This window comes from Lactuca virosa, chromosome 5 (genome assembly GCF_052849685.1).
Source record: "Lactuca virosa cultivar CGN04683 chromosome 5, Lactuca_virosa_CGN04683_v6, whole genome shotgun sequence".
NCBI classification, from domain to species: Eukaryota; Viridiplantae; Streptophyta; class Magnoliopsida; order Asterales; family Asteraceae; genus Lactuca; species Lactuca virosa.
In genome coordinates this window covers 99,733,738-99,756,724 of record NC_136430.1, presented here as the reverse complement: position 1 = coordinate 99,756,724, position 22,987 = coordinate 99,733,738, and the positions used below count along the sequence as shown (strand labels likewise).

The 22,987-nt window shown below is 38.4% G+C and overlaps 1 protein-coding gene across 7 annotated transcripts; it reads left to right on the top strand.

Moving 5' to 3' along the window:
* Positions 1-2,145: 2,145 nt before the first annotated feature.
* LOC145116420 (sucrose nonfermenting 4-like protein) lies at positions 2,146-21,939 on the top strand. 7 transcript variants are annotated; one of them, XM_079052762.1, is made up of 13 exons: positions 15,358-17,996; positions 18,071-18,495; positions 18,678-18,733; positions 18,863-18,997; positions 19,100-19,154; positions 19,246-19,343; positions 19,709-19,776; positions 20,372-20,468; positions 20,638-20,686; positions 20,780-20,849; positions 21,327-21,404; positions 21,563-21,591; positions 21,755-21,939. In XM_079052762.1, exons 8-12 carry the CDS (start codon positions 20,417-20,419, stop codon positions 21,575-21,577), a joined length of 264 nt encoding a protein of 87 aa, XP_078908888.1. In that variant the 5' UTR covers positions 15,358-17,996; positions 18,071-18,495; positions 18,678-18,733; positions 18,863-18,997; positions 19,100-19,154; positions 19,246-19,343; positions 19,709-19,776; positions 20,372-20,416; the 3' UTR covers positions 21,578-21,591; positions 21,755-21,939. The 7 variants fall into 7 exon arrangements, 3 of the variants coding, with proteins under 3 accessions (XP_078908890.1, XP_078908889.1, XP_078908888.1); XR_013712078.1 differs by having other exon boundaries at positions 18,873-18,997; positions 20,591-20,686; positions 21,327-21,591; XR_013712077.1 differs by having other exon boundaries at positions 20,591-20,686; positions 21,327-21,591.
* The last annotated feature ends 1,048 nt before the right edge of the window (positions 21,940-22,987 follow it).

Genomic DNA, 22,987 nt, shown 5'->3' with positions numbered 1-22,987 from the left:
CATCGCCACATTGCCATATCGCCGGTCAAGGTTATGGTATCTCCTCTCATCTCACATCACCTATTTATCATCACCTAATTATCATCACCTTTCTATCATCACCTATCTCTCATCACCCGTCGCTACCCAATATATATATTTATAGGTATAAAAATACGTATACAGTTTAAATCACGTAAACATGTGTATATCGTTCATTTAGCATAGATATCAGGAACATAGATAATATGCACACATAGCACGTAATTTATATTAAATACTTCATATCTATGTGTAATATGAAAGTAACTATGCACTCACTTGTTAAAACGACGACTCGAAATTTGGACAGCGTTTCGCTTCTAACAATCGTCTTTTCCTTCGACGAAACCTAGTATCATTACCACTAGATTTTAGTCAATTTTTTATTGCGACTATTTACGAGCGATATTGTTTTATAAGTGTTAAACAATACTTTTCAACCACTATGTACAAACACGGGCCAGACATGACACACCGGAGGGCATGACCATTTTGGCATTATAACACTTCAAAAATCCAACAACCTATACAACCCTTCAAACCAGATTCCCTGTACCGCGAGTAGTTAAAATATATTATAATAATACTTCGTAAATTATATTTTATAATATATATTTTTTATAAGTTCATAATAACTATATTGAACTTAAACATTAGCTATACTTGAAGTAGGGTAAGCATAACTCACTTACTAGGAGCTTTGGCTAGGAACCAGGCTCTGCGGGGGCAGAACTTCCGAGCCAAAATCTTTTCTTCTCGTATCCTTCTGGTGCTCCGGGACTCGCCTCTAGCACTTGGGAAGTGCTACGGAATGGGAGGGTATAAGATGGGTGTTTGAGAGAGAAAGAATGGGAAATGTGTGAGTTTTTGGGGTGATTTGCGCCTCTATTTATAGGCTGAGTTCGGTTCGAACGCGGGGCGTTCCCTTGCATAATGTTGGGCGTTCGTGGCCAGGTGTCATCATCTGGTGCCAAGCCGTGGTGAGGATGCAGTGGCTCATATCGCGCCATGTGTCGCTCGCTGGTTACTCCAAAAACTAATTATCTTCTAAAATCCGTAACTTTTGCATACAAGCCCCGTTTTTGAGGTTCTTTATATCCACGTGTAGGTATCGACAAGATCTACAACTTTCGTTTAGACTCTGTCGACTAATTTTGATTTATTTTTAAAGTTGTATTTTAACAGACGTAGACAGTTAAAATCCGTTAAAAATTCATTACTTTTTCATCCCACGTCCGTTTTCGACTGTCTTTACATCGTTGAGCTCTTATTAATGAGATCTTCAATTCTCTTTTAGGTTGTGTCGGGTAAAAATCGACCGATCTAAAATTCGATTTCCGGGTTGTGCACTATTATGCTAAATCTTAGAAAAATAATAACTTTCTCAAACGAAGTTAGATTTGGACGTTCTTTTTTTTACACTCTCGGTTTAACATATACTACGCCTTTTGTTTAGATAAATAAGGCTAAAAAGTAATTTATAAAAAAATCACTTTTTACGTTACGCGGTGCCTTGCCGATTTTGTCGCAAAACTTCGACGGGCCATAACTTCTTTGTTATAACTTGAATTTCAGTGTTCTTTATATGTACGAAACCATTGTGACATATACTATAACTTGGTTAACATTATTTATTCTGGATAATCTTCTATTAAAAAATCATTTTTGACGCTTATTGTCTCTAAATTGATTAGCCCGAATCTACGGGTGTTACATTTTTTGGACCCAGACTACAACCTAATATTCGATTTCATACTCGAAATATTTTTAGTAAAAATATTAGTAGAAGTCGAAAAATCGGAAGTTTCAGATCAATTAGACGTGAATCTTTAAACGCAATTTCGCGGAGTTATAAAACTCGAAAAATTAATCAATTCGAGTTTTTGGAATCATTATATTAAAATCTATCATTCCCCGCCTTAGGAAAATTTGTTATATTTCGAGAATTGACAAGTGGATCGAGAACACCATTTGTGACATATTTAATGTCACCGGTGTAACCACCTATTTCAATACTTTTAATTAGAGTGTGGGACCTTAAATTTACAGCCATGTGCTCCTTTCCCTTTTAACTCTCACGTCCCCATCTCTCCCTCTCTCTCATAAATCCCTATGAACTTTGGAAGTCAACTCCTACCTCTACTAGGTTTGTTAAGGAAAGGAAGACTACATGGGGATTGTTTCCTTGACCCACTTCATGCATGATGGGTGAAAGAAAGAGATCAGCCAAATACTCATTCTTTCTTCCTTGTTCACATGAATCCCCCTCTCTTCTTCCCTTACCCTTTTCCTTTAGTGCATTTGATCCAAGGCTTGCATATGAGCTTGCTAACGCTATAAATAGAGACCATTGTATCTTTATTTTTAGCACAAATCACCATGCCTTAAACACTCAATCTCTCACTTTCCATTTTTTTTTTCTAGTCTCGGTTTAGAGTCACCACCATAAACCACCACAACACCACCCTTTTGCTACTATTTTTGATCGATCAAACCCACCCCGAACACCTCCACCATCGTCCATTGTTGCTGCTGTCGTTGCCCTTCCGTTCCTCGTTGAGTGTCACCAAACTAGAAAAAGAGGAAACAATAGAGCAACCTCCTGCCATCTGCTGCCATTTTTTTGGTTGCTGCCACCGTGAGAATTCTGACCAGCCACCACCTTCTGCCACTACCATAGGTAACGACCACCACTGCTGCTTTCTTTTCTGTGTTACCTTGTTCGTAATTGATCGGAACCGAGAGACCTTAAGTCTCGTGGGTTTTTTTATGACCTGCGTGTGATATGCGAATGAAACAGAAGAGGAAGACCAGAAATTCAAACTTCCATTTAATTTAATTATTATTAGTCCATCACTTATTCAGTTTAATTAAAAACAACCCAATATGTGTTAACGTTTCGAAATTCGTCCAAAAACCTATATGTGGGTTTTGTCTCATACAGTGGTAAACAAAAGGAAAGCATCCTTCTTAAACCTTGATTTGAAATTAATTCATTTCACCCTCCCATGGAAATTGTTTACAAATTTAGTACCAATCCTCAAACTCCATTTCCTTTAAATTAAAAACGCCCCTCCCTTGGAAAATGCTTACAAAATCAGTCCCAATTAATGTTAGTAGTAACAAATCAGCCCCTTATGGTTAGTTAAATTACACAAAAGAGTCCTATACTTATTAAATAATACCAAAACGTTCCCTTTGGTTAAATATGTAGCAAAAAATAGTCTAGATGGTTTGTTGTAAACTCAAAAATCCTCAAGTTGCGTTTTCTCGTATTACGCTTTACATCGACAAACTTAGTTCTCGAATTCACGCATTTAAGGTGAGTGCTTACGACCCATTTTTATTTTTTTTATTTTGGGGGAGAATACTTGTGAACACATATATCGATTATGAAAAATACATACGAAAATTCATATCTAACATAAACAATATTTTATCTAAGTATTATATCATATATTTGTTTATCACGATATACTTATGTTATAGTGAGTTAAGCATGTTATGAACTAGAAAATATAAAATATCATAATGCTATGATTTTCATGGGATAATGCATGTTATAAAGTATGTGTCACAAATGTTTATCAATATTATTATTATTTCATCTATATCATGCATGTATTTATACATATGTAAAATATATATGTATAAGTTATAGCACATATATCTTGAAACTTTATACATGCACTCAAGAAACTTACTACCTATTTAAGCGTGTAATATACACTTTTATGGATATATCGAACTTACTCGGCTTTCATAGTGAACCTTTATCGTATATCATAGTTAATGACCTTTATAGTGAGACACTATTCATTACCTAAGTTTAATAACTTAGTATACCCTATCGGCTATAACCGTTAATCCCCAGAGCGAGATATGTATATATAGATCTATACGGGTTGACACCCCCATGTGTGGTTGCTAGCTACAACCTCAACGAATCAATATAAGTGAGTGATAATTATCTTTAGTCTTTATCCGCGATGTCTAATGAAGCGTTGTATGGGGTTATATAAATTCATATAACTCGGTTATAGGAATCACTATAAGAATTAACTAGACCTAGAAACCATGGATTCAGTTTCTCTTTTTATCGAACATTTTCAAACAATGTTTTAACTACAAAATAAATACTTTTCAAACTTTTAAAAGTATAATTACTGCGGTTGGCAGAAAATCTGTAACTCGCACTAACGTTTGTGTTGACTCTTAAACTACATGTATTCTCAGGAGATCACTGAACCAACTTTTAGCAGAAGGGATAGTCATCGATTTTGGGCAATCTAGTTTTCTCTAGTTTTTATTATATCGGCTTATCTATTACGGAAAATTTATGCACTTATTATTATTATTTGTATGAACTATGTATTCGAACCTTAAAGTGGAATATAACTATTGTGGTTTTATTGTTGTACTTGTGATGTATATTCATTTTTTTGTGATCCATGAACTAAGTTGCACAACCCAACATGTTCTGCCGCCTCGCCCGGGGGTGTGACAGATTGGTATCAGAGCTAAATTGACTATAGAGAACTCGTATCCTCGAAACATGAAATACAACTATAGATACATGCTCCTAATAAAAGTATTATTAATAATTACACTATTTCTTGACTACTTACAGGAGAGGTAACTGGTTTGAAGTGTCGCTTGAGTTGCTGGATTTCAGAATGACTTAATTGCTAAAATGATCTCGCCCTTTGGTGCTTCCTGTCTGGCCCTCATCCATGATTGGTAGTCTTGGATTACAAAACAAAAACTAATAATACTACAAAACTCACAAAAAATAATATATAAGATTGATATATATATACTTTGACCCGTGATGAGAACACTTAATCAAATTATAACATCCTTTCAACTAAAACTACCAACTCAACCCTTTAGGTCAAACGCCTCAACTAAGGTTAGTATCACACATAATCCATACCAAAAATAAACCAGGATTGTGTGCCTATGTTATTTATGGTCAGTTCCATGCATAACCAACCTTGACCGACAAGTTTGACAGACTAAAATGGTTGAGAGTTTTAGAGATTGAAGAATGTTCTCAGGATTCGTTGCAGATACCTAGTACCTTAGAATCCTTATACAAATTTTAAAACACTTACATCGTTTGAAAACATTTATACATTTAAAAACTCATCTCTAACACTTAGACATTTCCAACCCCTTGATGCAGATGGTTGATGACCACCAAGCTAGGATTGTCCCTGCAGATCCCGAGGATCATCACGAGGTCCCGATACACTTAGCTGGAGACCCATATTTCCATGAGGACACCCAGTTGACTCCGCCGAAGTGGAAGACCCTTCAGATGATGAAGAGGAAGACGACCTAGAGGAGGTTGCATAGTCTGATGATGAGGGTACACTTGAGGACGTACAGGATGAACTGGACGATGACAGTCCCGTAGAGGACGAGGCGAGCCTCACTGTTGAGGAGCCTATCCATACTTCATCACGCTCTCCACCTATGCCTTATTATCAACCATACTGTCATCATGACAAGATTCCACTTTTGATGAGCCAGTCTGGATCACTGATATGCTCAGTAAGAGGAGGATTACTGACGACCCTCCACGATTTGAGAGAGGCGAGTCTTCTCAGGCTCCGTCACGCACACCATCCGAGGGTAACCCCCGAGGATGACCCAATTCCTTGCCTATTGAATCAGGGCGAAAGATTAGTGGATTGAGTCCAGTCTCTGGAGGAGCTTTTTAGAGCTTCTGGTGTTACCTCTAAGGGAATGAGCGGCGATTCGAAAGGCTCGAAGAGGAGGAGAAGGATGATTCAAAATCCATCCATACCCTTTACCACCGCATGGATGCCATTCGCACCGAGGCGAGTGCTATGAGTGCCCATAAAAGGGCCCTAGAGTATCAGATTCAAATTATGGAGATTCGGATGGATGCAATCGAGCATAGAGTGACCATTGCTCCACAGGAGCGGCGTCAACTTTAGGAGCAGTTTGATGAGATGGTATGCTACTTTATATTTTTTTTCTTTGGCTGGTATACATTCATATAGGTGGCTTGTTCCCTAGGGTAGGGTTAGGAGTTTTGTGGAATAGCTGTTGTTTAGCAAGTGTTTATCACTATCTGTTTAGTAATTGTTCTTTTGTAAAGATTTTTCCATTTCTAACCTTACATGGTTGGTACTTTGTAACAAAAAACAAGCAGTTCTAGTCTACGAATCTGTTTTTAGTATTTTGCTAAATGTTGGAAACTCATTATCAGTATTGCTTGTAAAACACTATCATTACTTATTTTAAAGATCGGTTAAGAACTTTCACTTTATAACTTGGAAATCTGTAAGATTTTAGGAACAAATTACACTAAAACACAACTCATACATAATTTTTTATGGGTAGGTAGTATAAACAACTTAATCGTGTATTTTCCAAACGTTTAGGATAATGGACCCGCGAAAGAATCTGCGAGTTCGTCCACCACCAACTCCTTGAGTCACTTCCATAGTAAGTCCAAGAGTTACACTAAGAGTAACCCCACCAACGGAAAGAAATCCAGATGAAACCCCACCAGTTGTCAATACCTCAACCCCACCCTTTCAAATGGATCCCGCTCTAATACAGACCCTGCTTGCATAAGGGATTGCCGCAACCTTAGCTGCATAGGAGGCTACTTGGAACGAAAACTCTAGAAACAATTTGGTGGTGGCACTCCAGTTATTAACCAAATAAATTATATACCTTGTTTATACAAGGATTTCATGGGCTGAAAAACCCGATCCTTCTTCGGCACAGAAGGAGTTGTTGGTATATCCCGCTGGATAGAAATGATGCAGGCAGTATTTCGCATCAGTTCCTACACTGAAGACTGTCGAGTCAAGCATGCTACCTGCAAATTGATGGATTCTGCGTTGACTTGGTGAAATAATCATGTCAAGACCATGGGAATCGATGAAGCTTATGCCATGGGTTAGGAAACCATGAAAAAAATGATGATCAAGGAATTCTTCCCTCGATAAGAAGTCCAGGCTATGGAGCAGGAGCTTTGGAATCGAACCATGAAAGGATCGGAGGTGGCTGCATACACCTCTCGATTTAACGACCTTGCAAATCTCTGCCCGAGAATGGTGCCCTTGGAAGATAAGAAGACCAAAGGGTACATCTGGGGATTGGCTTCGCCCATTCAAGGTCTGGTTACTGCATCCATACGCTCCACCTTTGATAGTGTTAGGCAATTGGATTTTCAATTGACTGAATAACGTATCTGGCAGGGTACCATGGCCCAACAAACAAAACAAAATTAGGGAACCTGGCAAAATTTCCATGGAAAGTCAAGAGGAAATTCCAAGTATCAGAAACCCAAGCCAGAACCTGTGGCTGTCTATGCCGCAATCACAAACATTCCTACCCCATCCAAGTCCTACATTGGGACTCTGCCTCACTGTACCAAATGCAACTTCCACCATGTTGAAAATTACAGAGATATGACCTGAAACAGCTGTGGCATGAAAGGTCACATCGCGAGATTGTAACATCCCAAAATTTAAGACCAAAAATTTCATTTTTAATTAAGTAGTTATAAAACCAATAATCTGAAAACACCCATAGTGACATCCCATATCAAACCAATATGTCAATAATCAAAACTTGTCATAATAAAACAATGTCAGAGTACAACTCCCAAGAATCTCATAATACGGAAACCCATAGTGTGATGCGTTGCGATCATACCGGCTCCTTTCCTTTTAAAGAAGAAGTACCTGAAACCAAAACTGAAAACCGTAAGCACAAAGCTTAGTGAGTTCCCCCATCATACCACATACCATACAACAAATAAATTGCCAAGCATATATGGGTGTCGACCTCCCCTTCCGTCTATTTCAACCAGATACTGTCGAGCATATCTGGGTGCTGGCCTCCCCTTCGGTTTATTCCAACCGGATACTACCGAGCTTATATGGGTGTTGGCCTCCCCTTCGGTCTATTCCAACCGGATATTGCCGAGCATATCTGGGTGCTGGCCTCTCCTTCGGTCTATTCCAACAGGATACTTGCGAGCATATCTGGGTGATGGCCTCCCCTTCGGTCTATTCCAACTGGATATTGGGTCTATTTTACCCCTACCACTACCACATAATATCGTAGAAAATAAGCACATAAAACATAACAGATAGTGGCATACGAGACAATTATCACAATGACAATCATCTCTACTACAAATAAATACTAGTGGGCCGACATTGGTGCCTTCGACCCACTCATACAGGAAGGTAACTCACCTCAACTGTGTATGTCGAAATCGTGCTCCTCGGATGGGTCAGGACTCCTCTCCTTAAAGCATAACAAGTCCCCTAGTTAGTTGATGAGTCCTAGTATAACTCTCTTATGGCCCAACTTCTAATTCATGTCCCAAGGCAAGGTCTCCTAGTCCTTGCCCTAATGGGCCTTTTCCCCCACGGCCCAATCCATAATCAATTTAAGGCCCAAGTCCATTACTTTAAGTTTTAAAGCCCAATAAGGCCCAATACCATAAATCTCAGTCCTAGGCCCATAGGCCTTACTTCACAGTGGGCCATGAGGCCCAACAAATCCAGACCCAATCTTTTAAGGCCAAAAAAAACCCATGTTAACCACTCTGTTTGCGTACACGTGGCGTACCTGGAACGTATGTCTGCCGTACGCTGGCCTTGACCAAAAGTGGGAAGTTGACCCAGTACGCGCAATGTACCAGGGGTACGACCAGCATACTGGCCAGCTTCCTTAGAACTCCTTTCGTGACTTAATCCATTAAGTCCTTACGTCCAAAACATAGATCCAGGTCCTTTAAGACGTCCTAAACCATAAAGTTACAAACTTTATGTCTTTGTATGCATGGATGGGGTTTAATACATGATTTAAGTCCTTAGACACACTTTGTGACCATCTAACACATGCATGGTTGTGGATTAACCAACAAGGCTCGATTTTTATGACTCTAAATGCTTCCAAGAGCTCAAAAGGACAGCTCTTATGGGTTGGAACTACCATAACACAAGAAACCTCAACTATAGAGTCAAAATATCACATAAAACACCCCAAAACTACAACTAAGTATGCAATGGTCAAGTTTGAAGCTCGATACCTCAAATAAGTCAGAAAAGGTGCTAATCTCCTAGATCTACAAGCTCTCTTCAAGTCCTTGCTCCTTCTTCAAACTCCTTGCTCTTCAAAACCACCAAAACAACACCAAAATGCTCAAAGTAAGCTCAAGATGCATGCAATGGAGTTAGGGTTCCAGTTGCGATCTGAGAGGACAAGGGAGGCTGAGAGGATAACGGTTTTGAAGGTTATAAGTTGTTTAAATGGGGAGAAAACCTTAAAACTTAGGGAGTTTGCATTTGGTCATGTGACAACTAGAAAATTTTGGGTCAAACAAGTCTAAAAGATTTGTGTATAAGTACAACTACAATGTAACATTGTTGTAACAAAACTTTGAAAGCCAAAAGGGCATTGTTTGTAAAAGTATATATATATATATATATATATATATATATATATATATATATATATATATATATATATATATGCATACATTAAAAATCATGTTGGTAGTAAACACTTAAAGGTCAAGCAAGGTCAAATAGCTGGAACATAAATCATGAAATTAAAACATTGTTTTATAATTATTAGCCTAAGTACCCCACCCCCCTTGAGATTTCGGTTTTCTTAGGACCACTCAAGGCCGAAAACACCACCCTAGAACCCCACTAAGGCCGAAAACACTATAAGGGGATAGTATAGGACCGAAATCAATACAAACAAAAAGCCACCAGGCGGAAATCTTCCCCCTAGGCCGAAATCACATGTGATTTCGGCCATACTAGGGAGTTTCAAGGGGTTTTTGGCTGAATAAAGAGATAAGGGTGTTGACTTTATGAATTGATGGTTTAACCATTTCCCATGCAGTTTAATACCCAACGTTTATCCAAGCAATTAACCAACAGTTTTCCAAGCAAATATCAACTCACTGTACCCCTTTTATCTTAGAACGAATTCACCTTAAATCATTCCACCACTTTCATCCTCTTTTCTATAACTCCAAAAATCTCTCAAGAACAAACCCAAGAATCTTCCAAGTTCAAAATCCTTCAAGTGATCCTTAGATTTTTGGTAAATTTTTTACTGATACCCTAGTATTCTTATACATTTTTATGTTAGGTTCATCATCTTTACACACATTATTATGTGTTAAACACTTAGGATAATAACATTTCCAAGAAGTTCATCAACACCATAATATCAATGAAATGGGTATGAATTTTTATTTCATTGGATGTTGTTATTTGTTATGCAATTGTTTACTTGTTGTATTAAATTTTCATTTGTGAATTGCTTGCAAATTTCAATAACAACTAGACATGATACATATACAAAAAAAGGCATTTCATTATGGAAATGTCCGATTCATAACTTTTCTCGGAAACTTATTGGCATTCCACGTTTAAACTTTATGGCAGAAGTATGCCACCAAGGAAGTCAAATAGGCGCAAGAACAACACACAACCTCCCAACACATCAGCACCACCACCACCGCCACCACCTCCTTAAATGGATTTTGCGGCGTTCCAGGCTGCCGTTATAGCTGTCGTGGCTGCCGCTGTGGCCCAAATCAGCAGTAGAACCAACGGAAACGACAACGACAACGGGAACGGGACTGGCAGTACCAATCATGATGACAACCAAGGTTACCAACAGGTGTGCTCCTACAAAGAGTTCATGAACTGCAAGCCCCGAACCTACCATGTTGATGGATGAGTCGTTACTCTAACAAGATAGTTTGATAAGACTGAGTCCATCTTCGAAATTTGCGCATGTCCTAACAAATTCAAGGTCAAATACGCCGCATGTACATTCGCAGATTCAGCTCTGACGTGGTGGAACGACCACGTTAAAACTCCGACTTTAGCCGTGGCCAACGTCATGAGTTGGGATGACTTGAAAGTGATGACGCTTGCTGAATACTGCCCAAGAAGCGAGATGCAAAAACTAGAACAGGAACTGTGGGAACACTCCATGATGGGCTCCGACATCACCACCTACACTTCCCGATTTAACGAATTGGCAACGCTATGCCCGGGAATGGTCACTCCGGAGGCCAAGAAAGTGGAGCGTTACATTTGGGGGATATCCCCTCAAATCCAAGGAATGGTCATATCGGCCAACCCAGGCACCCTCGACAGCGCCAAGCGATTGGCGCAAACTCTTGTCGATCAGGGAGTTCGTCAAGGCATCATAACCCCCACGCCCGAGAAGACAAAGGGAGGTGACAAAAATAGGAAGTTTTGGAACAAAAAGAAAGGCCAACCCGCTCAAGACCCAGCCAAGAAGCAACAAACTGTGGCTGTTCACGCTATCACTGCCCCTACCACCCCTACTGCCCCTGCACATGCCAAGCAATACACTGGAACTCTTCTGAAGTGCAACAAGTGCAATTACCACCACCATGGTGCCTACCAAGACAAACAATGTACCAATTCCAACAAGAAGGGAAACACCGCTCGTTACTGCAGAGCACCAGCACACCAAACCACCCAAGCCGCGAACGCTGGGGTGAGTCATGCCTGCTACGGTTGCGGTGAAACCGGGCATTACAAGAAAGATTATCCGAAGGCGCAGAAGAAAAATAATAGAGGTGTGGGAAGGGTTCTAGCAATAGGGCATGAGGAGGCTATGAGGGATCCCACCGTGGTTACTAGTATGTTCCTCCTAAACAACTCATATGCATGCATACTATTTGATAGTGGTGCGGAGAAAGGCTTCGTGAGCCACCAATATAAATACTTACCCAAACAGAAACCCCAAACACTAAAAGAAACATTCACCGTAGAAATGGCCAATGGAAAGACGGAAAGCACTAAAGATGTATTCGTAGGGTGCACACTAACCTTAAACAACCATTCTTTCCAAATCAATCTGATATCGGTCACTATAAGTAGCTTTAACGTTATCATTGGCATGGATTGGTTAAGTCCTCACCATGCTGATATTCTGTGTTACGAAAAGGCCATTCGCCTTAATTTAGCAAATAACGAAACCGTCATCATTTATGGCGACAAACCCGACGCAAATCTACAAATCACCTCCTGTATCAAGGCCCATAAATATCTACGCAAAGAATACCACACCTTCTTACCCCATGTCGTCGATAAGAAACAAGAAGTGAAAGACATCAAAGATATTCCCGAGGTCTGCAACTTTCCTGATGTATTCCCAGAAGACCTTCCAGGAATCCCACCTGTACGCCAAGTTGAATTCAGATTCGACTTAACTCCTGGAGCCACCCCCGTAGCCAAATCCTTATACCGCTTAGCACCAACTGAAATGCAGGAACTATCCAGCCAATTGAACAAACTGTTGAGCAAGGGATTCATCCGACCGAGCTTCTCACCTTGGGGAGCACCGGTCTTGTTCGTGAAAAAGAAGGACAGATCTTCCCGCATGTGCATAGACTACCGGGAACTGAACAATCTCACTATCAAGAACCGTTATCCACTACCTCGAATCGACAACCTCTTTGATCAACTGCAATGATCAAGCTACTTCTCAAAGATCGATCTAAGGCCGGGGTACCATCAACTGTGGATTCAAGAGGAAGATATCCAAAAGACGGCATTCAAGTCTCACTACGGTGACTACGAGTTTGTAGTAATGCCCTTCGGTCTAACTAATGCGCCAGCGGTGTTCATGGACTTAATGAACCGTGTGTGCCGGCCTTATCTGGATAAGTTCGTAATAGTATTCATCGATGACATACTAATCTACCCACGAAGCAAGGAGGAACATAGTTAGCACCTACGGCAGGTCTTGGAGACATTAAAGGCATAAAAGCTGTACACAAAGTTCTCAAAGTGCGAGTTCTAGATTCGAAAAGTAGATTTCTTCGGGCACATAGTCAGCGAGGAAGGGATACACGTGGACCCTTCCAAAGTCAAGGTGATTGAAAAATGGGCAACCCCAAGAACACCGACGGAGATCCGCCAGTTTTTGGGTCTCGCTGGCTACTACCAAAGATTTATACAAAACTTCTCTGAGATCTCAAAGCCGCTCACTACCTTGACGCATAAGGGAGTGACTTTTAACTTGGAGAAGAAACAAGAAACTTCCTTCCAAATGCTTAGGCAAGCTCTATGCAGCGCTCCAATCTTGTCTCTCCCAGAAGGGATCGAAGACTTTGTGGTCTACTGTCATGCATCCAAGCAGGGTCTAGGATGTGTGCTTATGCAACGAGGAATGGTCATCGCCTATGCCTCAAGACAACTCAAGACGCATTAGGTCAATTACACCACACACGATCTTGAACTAGGAGCAGTGGTGTTTGCCCTAAAGATCTGGAGGCACTATCTCTACGACACGAAATGCACCATCTTCATAGATCATAAGAGTCTTCAGCACATCCTCAATAAAAAGGAGCTCAACATGAGACAACAACGATGGGTTGAACTGCTAAATGACTACGAATGCGAAATTCGTTATTATCCAGGTAAGGCCAATGTGGTGGCAGACGCCCTAAGTCGAAAAGAATACTCGGGTCGTCGAGTAAAGTCATTAACTATGACCATCCATTCATACATGTCTATGCAAATCAGGGAGGCATAGCTAGAAGCCTTGAAACCCGAGAACATCACAGGGGAGACATTGCGGGGAATGGATTAAAACTTCGAAGTCAAGGATGATGGAACTTGCTACTTCATGGACCGAATCTGGACACTGAAATTTGGCGGTTACAGAGACTTGGTCATGAACGAGGCTCACAAGACAAAATACTCCGTTCATCCCGATTCATACAAAATGTATCTGGAACTCAAGCAACTTTATTGGTGGCCAAACATGAAGGCAGAGATCGCTACCTATGTGGGCAAGTGCCTGACTTGTGCCAAGGTCAAGGTAGAATATCGAAAGCCCTCGGGTTTGCTTCAACAACCGGACATACCCGAGTAGAAGTGGGAGCGGATAACCATGGACTTCATAACCAAGCTATCCAAGACGACGGGTGGACTTGACACCATCTGGGTGATCATTGACAGATTAACTAAGTCCGCACACTTCCTACCAATAAAGGAGACCGACAAGATGGAAAATCTCACAAGGACGTATATTAAAGAAATCTTGCGACTACCTCGGTATGCCAATATCTATTATCTCCAACATATATAGTAGATTCACCTCCCGGTTCTGGCAGTCGCTACAAAATTCCTTGGGAACCAAACTCGATATGAGTACAGCCTACCACCCTCAAACAGACGGTCAAAGTGAAAAGACCATACATATGCCAGAAGAAATGTTGAGGGCATGTGTTATAGACTTTGGTAAGGACTGGGATACTCACTTGCCACTCGTCGACTTCTCCTACAATAATAGCTATCACACTAGCATCAAAGTCGCGCCATTCGAAGACCTCTACGGACGCAAGCGTGGATCCCCTCTTTTTTGGGCTGAAGTGGGTGATACACAACTAGCAAAGAGGCAAGTGCCTGATAGCACTCAGACGGGCCCGGATATCATACGAGAAACTACAGAAAATATCGTTTAGATCCGTGAACGGTTAAAGGTATCCCGGGATCGGCAAAAGAGCTATGCTGATAAGCGACGAAAACCCTTGGAATTCCAGTTAGGTGACCGCGTACTGTTGAAGGTCTCGCCCTGGAAGGGAATGATACTTTTTGGCAAACGTGGAAAGCTAAATCCAAGGGACATCGGGCCATTCGAGATCCTTGCAAGAATCGGCCCGGTGGCTTACAAGCTACGTCTACCACATGAACTCAATAATGTACATCCCGTCTTCCACATGTCCATCGTAAAGAAGTGTCTGTCCGACGTGACTCTTGTGGTCCCACTCGACGAGATCGAGGTAAAATAGAGTCTACACTTCATAGAGGAACCTGTTGAAATCATGGACAGGGAAGTCAAAAGGACGAAACAAATTTGTATACCGATAGTTAAGGTCCGCTGGAACGCCAAGAGAGGACCTGAATTCACTTGGGAGCGGGAAGATCAAATGAAACAAAAATACCCACAAATTTTCCTCTACGTTGCAAGAACCCATCCAAGATGCTAATTTCGGGACAAAATTCCCTCTAACGGGGGGATGATGTGACAACTGGAAAATTTTGGGTCAAACAAGTCTAAAAGATTTTGTGTATAAGTACAACTACAATGTAACCTTGTTGTAACAAAACTTTGAAATCTAAAAGGGCATTGTTTGTAAAAGTATATATATATATATATATATATATATATATATATATATATATATATATATATATATATATATATATGTATTTATATATGCATACTTTAAAAATCATGTTGGTAATAAATACTTAAAGGTCAAGAAAGGTCAAATAGCTGGAAAATAAATCATGAAATTAAAACATTGTTTTATAATTATTGGCCTAATTACCCCACCCCCTTGAGATTTCGGTTTGCTTAGGACCACTCAAGGCTGAAAACACTATAAGGGGATAGTATAGGACCAAAATCAACACAAACAAAAAGCCACTAGGCCGAAATATTCCCCCTAGGCCGAAATCACATGTGATTTCGGCCATACTAGGGAGTTTCAAGGGGTTTTCGGCTGAATAAAGAGATAAGGGTGTTGACTTTATGAATTGATGGTTTAACCATTTCCCATGCAATTTAATACCCAACGTTTATCTAAGCAATTAACCATCAGTTTTCCAAGCAAATATCAACTCACTGTACCCCTTTTATCTGAGAACGAATTCACCTTAAATCATTCCACCACTTTCATTCTCTTTGCTATAACTCCAAAAATCTCTCAAGAACAAACCCAAGAATCTTCCAAGTTCAAAATCCTTCAAGTGATCCTTAGATTTTTGGTAAATTTTTTACTGATACCCTAGTATTCTTATACATTTTTATGTTAGGTTCATCATCTTTACACACATTATTATATGTTAAACACTTAGGATAATAACATTTCCAAGAAGTTCATCAACACCATCCAAGAGTTTAGGCTTGGAAATCTTCTCATCATCACTTCAAACAACCCACAAATCTACTCAAGGTGAGTTCATACCCCCACATTTTCGAGGATTTTCATGTTTTAGGGGGAGGGGGGATACAAGTCAAAAATTGATTATCACACAAATACTTGCATGTATCATCTTTATGTTGAAATATATTTCATTATTTGCATAAGATGTGATTTTTACTAGCTTTGGTACGAATGTTTGTGATATATTAGTTTCAAATGCAAAACTAACAAAAACTAAATATGATCCATGTTATAAAAATTTATGAGAAAATTTATGATTTGCAAAACTATAAGGTTTTGGAAACTTTTTACCAAAATATAGTTTTCTAACAAAAAGGAGTACATACTAGTCACTTCCTTATTTTGTGGATTACCACCCAAAAATATAATGTTTGACCTTACATTTTGGAAACTAGACAAGATAACAACTTTGTGTTTATATAAATGATTATATAAATGTTCTAGACAAACAAACATGATAAACTATAACTGGTATAGTCTGGGAGTCACAAAACTACACTTTCATTTCAGAAGAGACAAATAATTATTTAAAGGTATAAATATTTTATTTATATTCAAAAGGAGTTTTCAGTTCATGTAAATCGATTGATATTGGTTGTGAGACATTAGGCTTCACCGTACCCACCAGAGTACACATACTAAGACCTGCATTATAACCAAAGTCTCTTGTAGGGAGAACGTGACACTTGTGTATAGATCTATATGGGATTGACAACCCCGCACCTAAACTGTTAGCTACAGTTAGACCGACAGGTCTGGGGTGAAAAATGTCGTAAACAGTTCCGACGTTCGAAGCTCGTCGTTCAGGAAACTAGTCGCATTAGTATGGTTATAATAACTCACATAGAGTATCGAAAAAACATTTGATTTACGGGTGAACATACCTTCAATAGTTTTATTTAGCTAAAACTAGATTACACAGTTTTGCCAGTACATTACAGTTTATATTTATGGAAACATGCATTCAAGTGGTTTTATATACGAATTAAACTACATATTACTAATTTAAGTATGGAAGATACTTGTACATTTCGGTCTTTGAACGTTTAAGACTACAACTCATTTATAAAGAAAATATTGGATTTTCTGGAAGTATACACTATGATTTTACAAGAAACAGTTACAAACCTTTCTCATGCAAAACGCTTATGAACTCACCAACTTAATTTTTGACACGTTTTCAAAATCACTTGTATTCTCAGTGAATCAGTAAACAGGTAACCACAGGAGTTTTTGGTGGATGGGACGTCGTCACATCTCGTTAATTGCTTTTGACGTACACATTTGATAACATGTAACACTACTAGAAAAATAGCCTTTTACGACACGCAAACCACAACACTCATTAATTTATGTTACGCAAACAAGAGTGACATTAAAAAAGTGTCATCTCTACAGAAAATTGAAGGATTTAGGTCACACATTATTGCGTGCCCTTAAATTAGTGTCATAACAAAAAAAATTAAAAACACGGAGGGCGTTGTATCTTAAATGCGCGTCCTTTGTAGGTGTCGCTTTATAATTTTAATGAATGCACGTTCCTTAGTTACAAGCGGGAAAAGAAAAGCCACAAAATTAGAAAAGCCCGCTACCTTCTTTGCCCTAAGCGTTTTGACGCATCTTTCATTCTCCTCACACTGTTGTGCAACTTCTCAATCAAAGATCCAAGGTTACGATTTCATCTCCATCTCTCGACTTCATCATCTCAATCAAGAAAAAAAGGCTTCTGATTTCCATTCATCTGCTTCATCTCTGCTGTGATTTCACCTGCTTCATCTCTGCTGTTCTTGAGAATACTCGCCAACAGTATTCTTGCACTATTCCTTGACCTGCTTCTTTGAGTATTCTTTTCGCTACAATATCTTCAAAGACATTCTCACACGCTTTCTCAAAAAATCATTTGTTCTCTCTCAAGAACCTTAATTATGCTTCATCTCTGCTGGTATGTATATCATCTCTAGTCTACTTTTTATTTGAATCATATTGTAAACATTAACATTTGTCAAATGTTGTTAGAACTGTAGATCAGAGCACACAACGCTACAGTTTTTTATACTGTGTATGAACAGCTTCTTCCTTCTATACACGCTTCTTCAAAGATCTTGATTACATGCTTCCTTATGCAGACATTTCCCCCACTTTCCCCTTTCGTCTCTCACTCTAGAAACCTAATCCCTCCGCCACAATGAACACCGCCACCAGCTCATCCACCAGACTATACCGCATCCGCAATGCACCACCACCACCTTCCGTCGTCATTATTCTCTATTAACATCGATCAGCCACCACACCCCTCCCTCTCTGGGTTGCAATCACAGATACACACCACTGTTAAAATCACACCGCTGCTTCACACTCCTACCACCATAAGCTTCCATATTCTTGAAACCCATCTTCGAACCGGAAGTGTGAGTATCCCAAACATGGTTCCTTGAAAAAAGGTATATATTATTTTTCTATTTTTCTTACATGAAGTTTATCAGAGCTGTTTCTTTCTTCTTGATTTGGTTTACAGAACATAAAATCCTTAATTTAATAAGTTTTGATCTCATCAATGTGGTGATGAGAAGCAAGAAATGGAATCAACATTCTAATAGGTTGGTTTCTTCTTACGTTGGTTTAGAAAAATGGAGAGTAAATGGGAAGAGAAGGAAGACCATGTTGTTGATTTTTATTTTTGTAAGGCCATCACTAAAATCTCTGTTATTTTTCTCTGTTTCTCTCTAGAAAAGATATAAGCTGAACACCAGACCTTTGTTATTTTTCCGCTTTTTTGGTGTGTGTGATTTAATTAATTAATTATAATAGGGCGACGCAGGAATGATATGTTGCAATAATAAGAAGGGGTATGATGGTCTTTTTGGAAATCAATGGGATCGGCAGGCGGGCGAGACATAATGGGCACCAATCATCAGAACTTAAGAAAACACAACCAGAGCTTAGGTAAAACCGTTGTTCTTCCTTGTGTTTGTAGGTGTTTTCTTTGATTTCCCTTTTCTTTCTTTTTTCAACCTGGCAGTTTATATATATTTACATATATTGCAGGGATACATTTAATGTTGCTGAAAATTTTAGAAGATAATTAGGGTTTTTACAGAAAGTATGGTGACTTTTCATACACTGACAGATTCTATTTGTATGTTCGAAGCATTTTATCTTTAAGCATGTGATAAGTTGCTTTCTATTTGCAGGGTGCTGATCCATTAGACTTGAAAGTTGGAATTGCAACATCAGTTAGCCTGCAGTCCACCTCGCCGACAGAGCAATATCCTGACAAGTTTGTGACAAGGTTTATCTCTATCCTTTAATGAGGCAATGGTTATTTTACTCATTTTCTGTAATATCATCATCATGATTGATAAACTTACTCTTTTCTTTCATGCTACCATACTGAAGTGAAATGCAGTTTTGCAATAACCACTTCACCTCATGGAGATTCTGCTAAAATATATCAAATATTGAGCTTATGAAAAACTTTTGATTACTTATTTTTATTCCAAAATTGCCCCTGCATCAACTTCCTTACTCTTATGACACTTTATGATTTTCCATCCTCCCCTATGTTTGTTGTGGGGGTATTTTGGTCCTTTTATTTTGTGGTGATTAAATTATTAAATCTTTTATTGATGTTTAGCTTTCAATCCTGATTTTTAGATGGATGTGCAAGGTTTATGTTATTTACAACATCACCTAGATCAAGATCCCCGTTCTTCTAAGTATACGTAAGTTGTTAAATTTCATTAATAGTAAAAAACTGTTTACCATTGTTGCACTATGTCTACACAACTATACATATTTTCATTTGTTTATTCAGGTTTTATTTAATAAAAAATCTGATTTATATTTTCTTATTAATTAACAAAGGTTGTTGCTTTCTACTAAACACATAGTTTTATAGTAATCTTTCGTCAGTGCTCCCTGTTTCTCTGTTTGACTTGTCACATACTTTATTAGCTATCTTTGACTATGGTTCTCTAAAATAGCCTCTGTCTTTAGTTCATTAAAAATCTTTAACTATTAATCAAATACCTAAAATACCCCTCAATATAATTCCTTTCGTTCCATCCTTTTTCTTGATTTTAAGTTTGATTATACGGAATGTTTTCTATGTAAATTGAGATGAAGTACTGGTGCTATGCACCAAAATTTGGGTTTTTCTTTTTGAAGTCGAAACGTAATCATTAGAAGTATTGTGAATTTTTTCAATTGGTGAATATTCGCTTACTATTACTATTCGTTATTTGTCTACAGAAGCTTAGCTATATATTTTATCACTTGCTTCCTAGTTATCAGAACCTGCATTTCCTTTCTTTACAGGATGGTTCAATCCCACAACTCCTACATTTGGCTTCCCTAACTGCAATGTTGAGAGCAAATGCTTCTCTTAGCGATGCTTTGTCTTTACTGGTTCAAGGTAATTATTATTATTATTATTAATAAATTATGTTGTAATGTCATGATTAAATATATGTGATATTGTGTTGTTTGTTTTTATGACTTACTACTTATTTTTCAAAACAACGGAAGTGAGTGCAGTTCCTATAGTGGATGAGAATGACTCATTGTTGGATATATACTTGCAGTTCCTATAGTGGATGAGAATGACTCATTGTTGGATATATATTGCAGAAGGTAAATATTTAAAACTCTACTTACTTCATTGTAATATACATGCATTTTTGTTAAAACATAAAAATATGTTTTTTTGGCATTTGACCTTGACAGAGATATCACTGCTTTGGCTAAAGACAGAGCATATGCCCATATTCACCTTAATGAACTCAACATTCATCAGGTACGTTTTATTTTCATGTCATCTCATCTGTCTGATTCCCAATTTGTAGTTTTTTGTAAGTTGTAATTTAATACAAGTGTTTACTTTCAATCAATGTCAAAAATACCCTTTAAGAATGATAAAATAGGAAAATCATGGACTTAAGGAAATGTTGCCATTTTCATGTGACATCTCAAGGTTCAACTTGATGAACCTTGAGACATGGATGGGCATATCATCATACTTCCATATGCAAAAAGTGAGGCATATTAAGTATTTACCTGTGGATATTAAAGTTATCATGGATGGGCTTAATGCTACCCTAAAAATATAGTCACTTGATGAACCTTGAGACATGGTCACCTGTGGAACACATATTGTCCTTGGACCCACTGGATGTATGTGACATATTTACAAAACTTGCATCATTTCTTTGTTTTCTGAACAATTTCTTTTGCCATGCATTATGTTCAAGTTATCAAGTCTTTATTTGTGAAGGTGAACACATTCAGAGGACTCACCTTAAAAGGAGCTCCAAAATCTGCTAAAGTGTATGGAGGGCAGTTTATGGGACATGTATGAATATCTCTATGTTTCAATTTGGATTTGCTAGGATTACACATAGTTTTTGGTGATTATAATAAAATATATGAATACAACTTGTTCAATATTGGATTTTCTAACATTATACATAACATTACACATATTTTGCTTCAAATGTTGGATGATCGAAGGTTGACCGATGGTGATCACCCAGAGAGAGGTATTAAATATTAATATTATTTCCAACTTATTATTAATATTATCTCCATGCTTTCAAAGCTCAGACACCTATTCTCTCTAGGTTCATTTTCAATTTTTTAAATCATTTAATCAATTTCCATAACACTGAATCATTAATCACTTCTAATGTTGTTCTTTTACAGGTGGTTGGAATTGGGCTTAAAGTTGGTTACTGATATACGAATAGTGGGTGCTCCAAATGTAAGAAAAAGCATGTTTTTAAGTGTTATTAGTGTTGACATGTAGTGTTATTTGACATGTAATGTTAGGTAACTTGTTTAACAGTTAAATGAAATTGAATGTTTTGGTATATATATTTGTTTTTTTATTATGTGTATTCATGTTGTAAATGCGTACGTAGATCCACGTCGTAAAGGTGTATAGTCACTGGCAGCTGGAATTTATGACATGCAAATGCGTGTCATCTTCGTTTATGATAGTAGATTTAATGATACGCATTGCGAGTCGTAAAGGCGCGTCGTAATGTTACGACACGCAACAATGTGTCGTCTTCCTTTATGACAAGGGATTTAATGATATGCAATGCGTGTCCTAAACACGCGTCGTAAGGTTACGACACGCAAATACGTTGTGACAACCCGATATTTCGAATCAATGTAATGACCTAAAAGGTCAAGAATTGTAATCTCTTTTTGATATAATGAAATTAGCGTCAAAAATAAAATGTTCAAAAGTCTCTATTGGGTTGCATAAAATGATAGATATCGTGTCAAGGTTTTCAGAAATATAAAGAACACTCAAATCCGAGTTATAACGAAGAAGTTATGACCAATCAAAGATCCGCGTCAAAACCGGTAAAACACTATTAAGCGTAAAACGCGAAATTTCAATAAAATACCTTTTGGTCTTAGGTATCTAAATGAAATTAGTAGATATCACTAAACCATAAGCGTACATAAAAAGAACGTCAAAAATCTGATTTCGTATGAGGAAGTTATGATTTTTCTAAGTTTCGGATATAACAGTAGACAACTAAAAACTCGAAATAGAGATCGAGTGACTTTTGGCCGAAACAATCTAAATGAGAATCGAAGATCTCAACAATAGTAGTGCAACGGTAAAAAGTCTGACGAAAACGGACGTCGGACGAAGAAGTTATGGATTTATGACGGAGTTTTCGTGTCCCGGTCTGTTAAAAATAATTAATTAAAAATAAAATCAAAATTAGCCAACGAAATCTAAACGAGAGTTGTAGATCGTATTCTCACCTACGCGTGCATATATAGAACGTTGAAAACGGAGCTCGTACGCGGAAGATACGGATTTTACAAGTTCTTGACACAAAATCTGAGGCTGTCAGGCTGGCCACGACGTGGCACAAATGGTCACGACGTGGGACCATGACTGATGGGTTT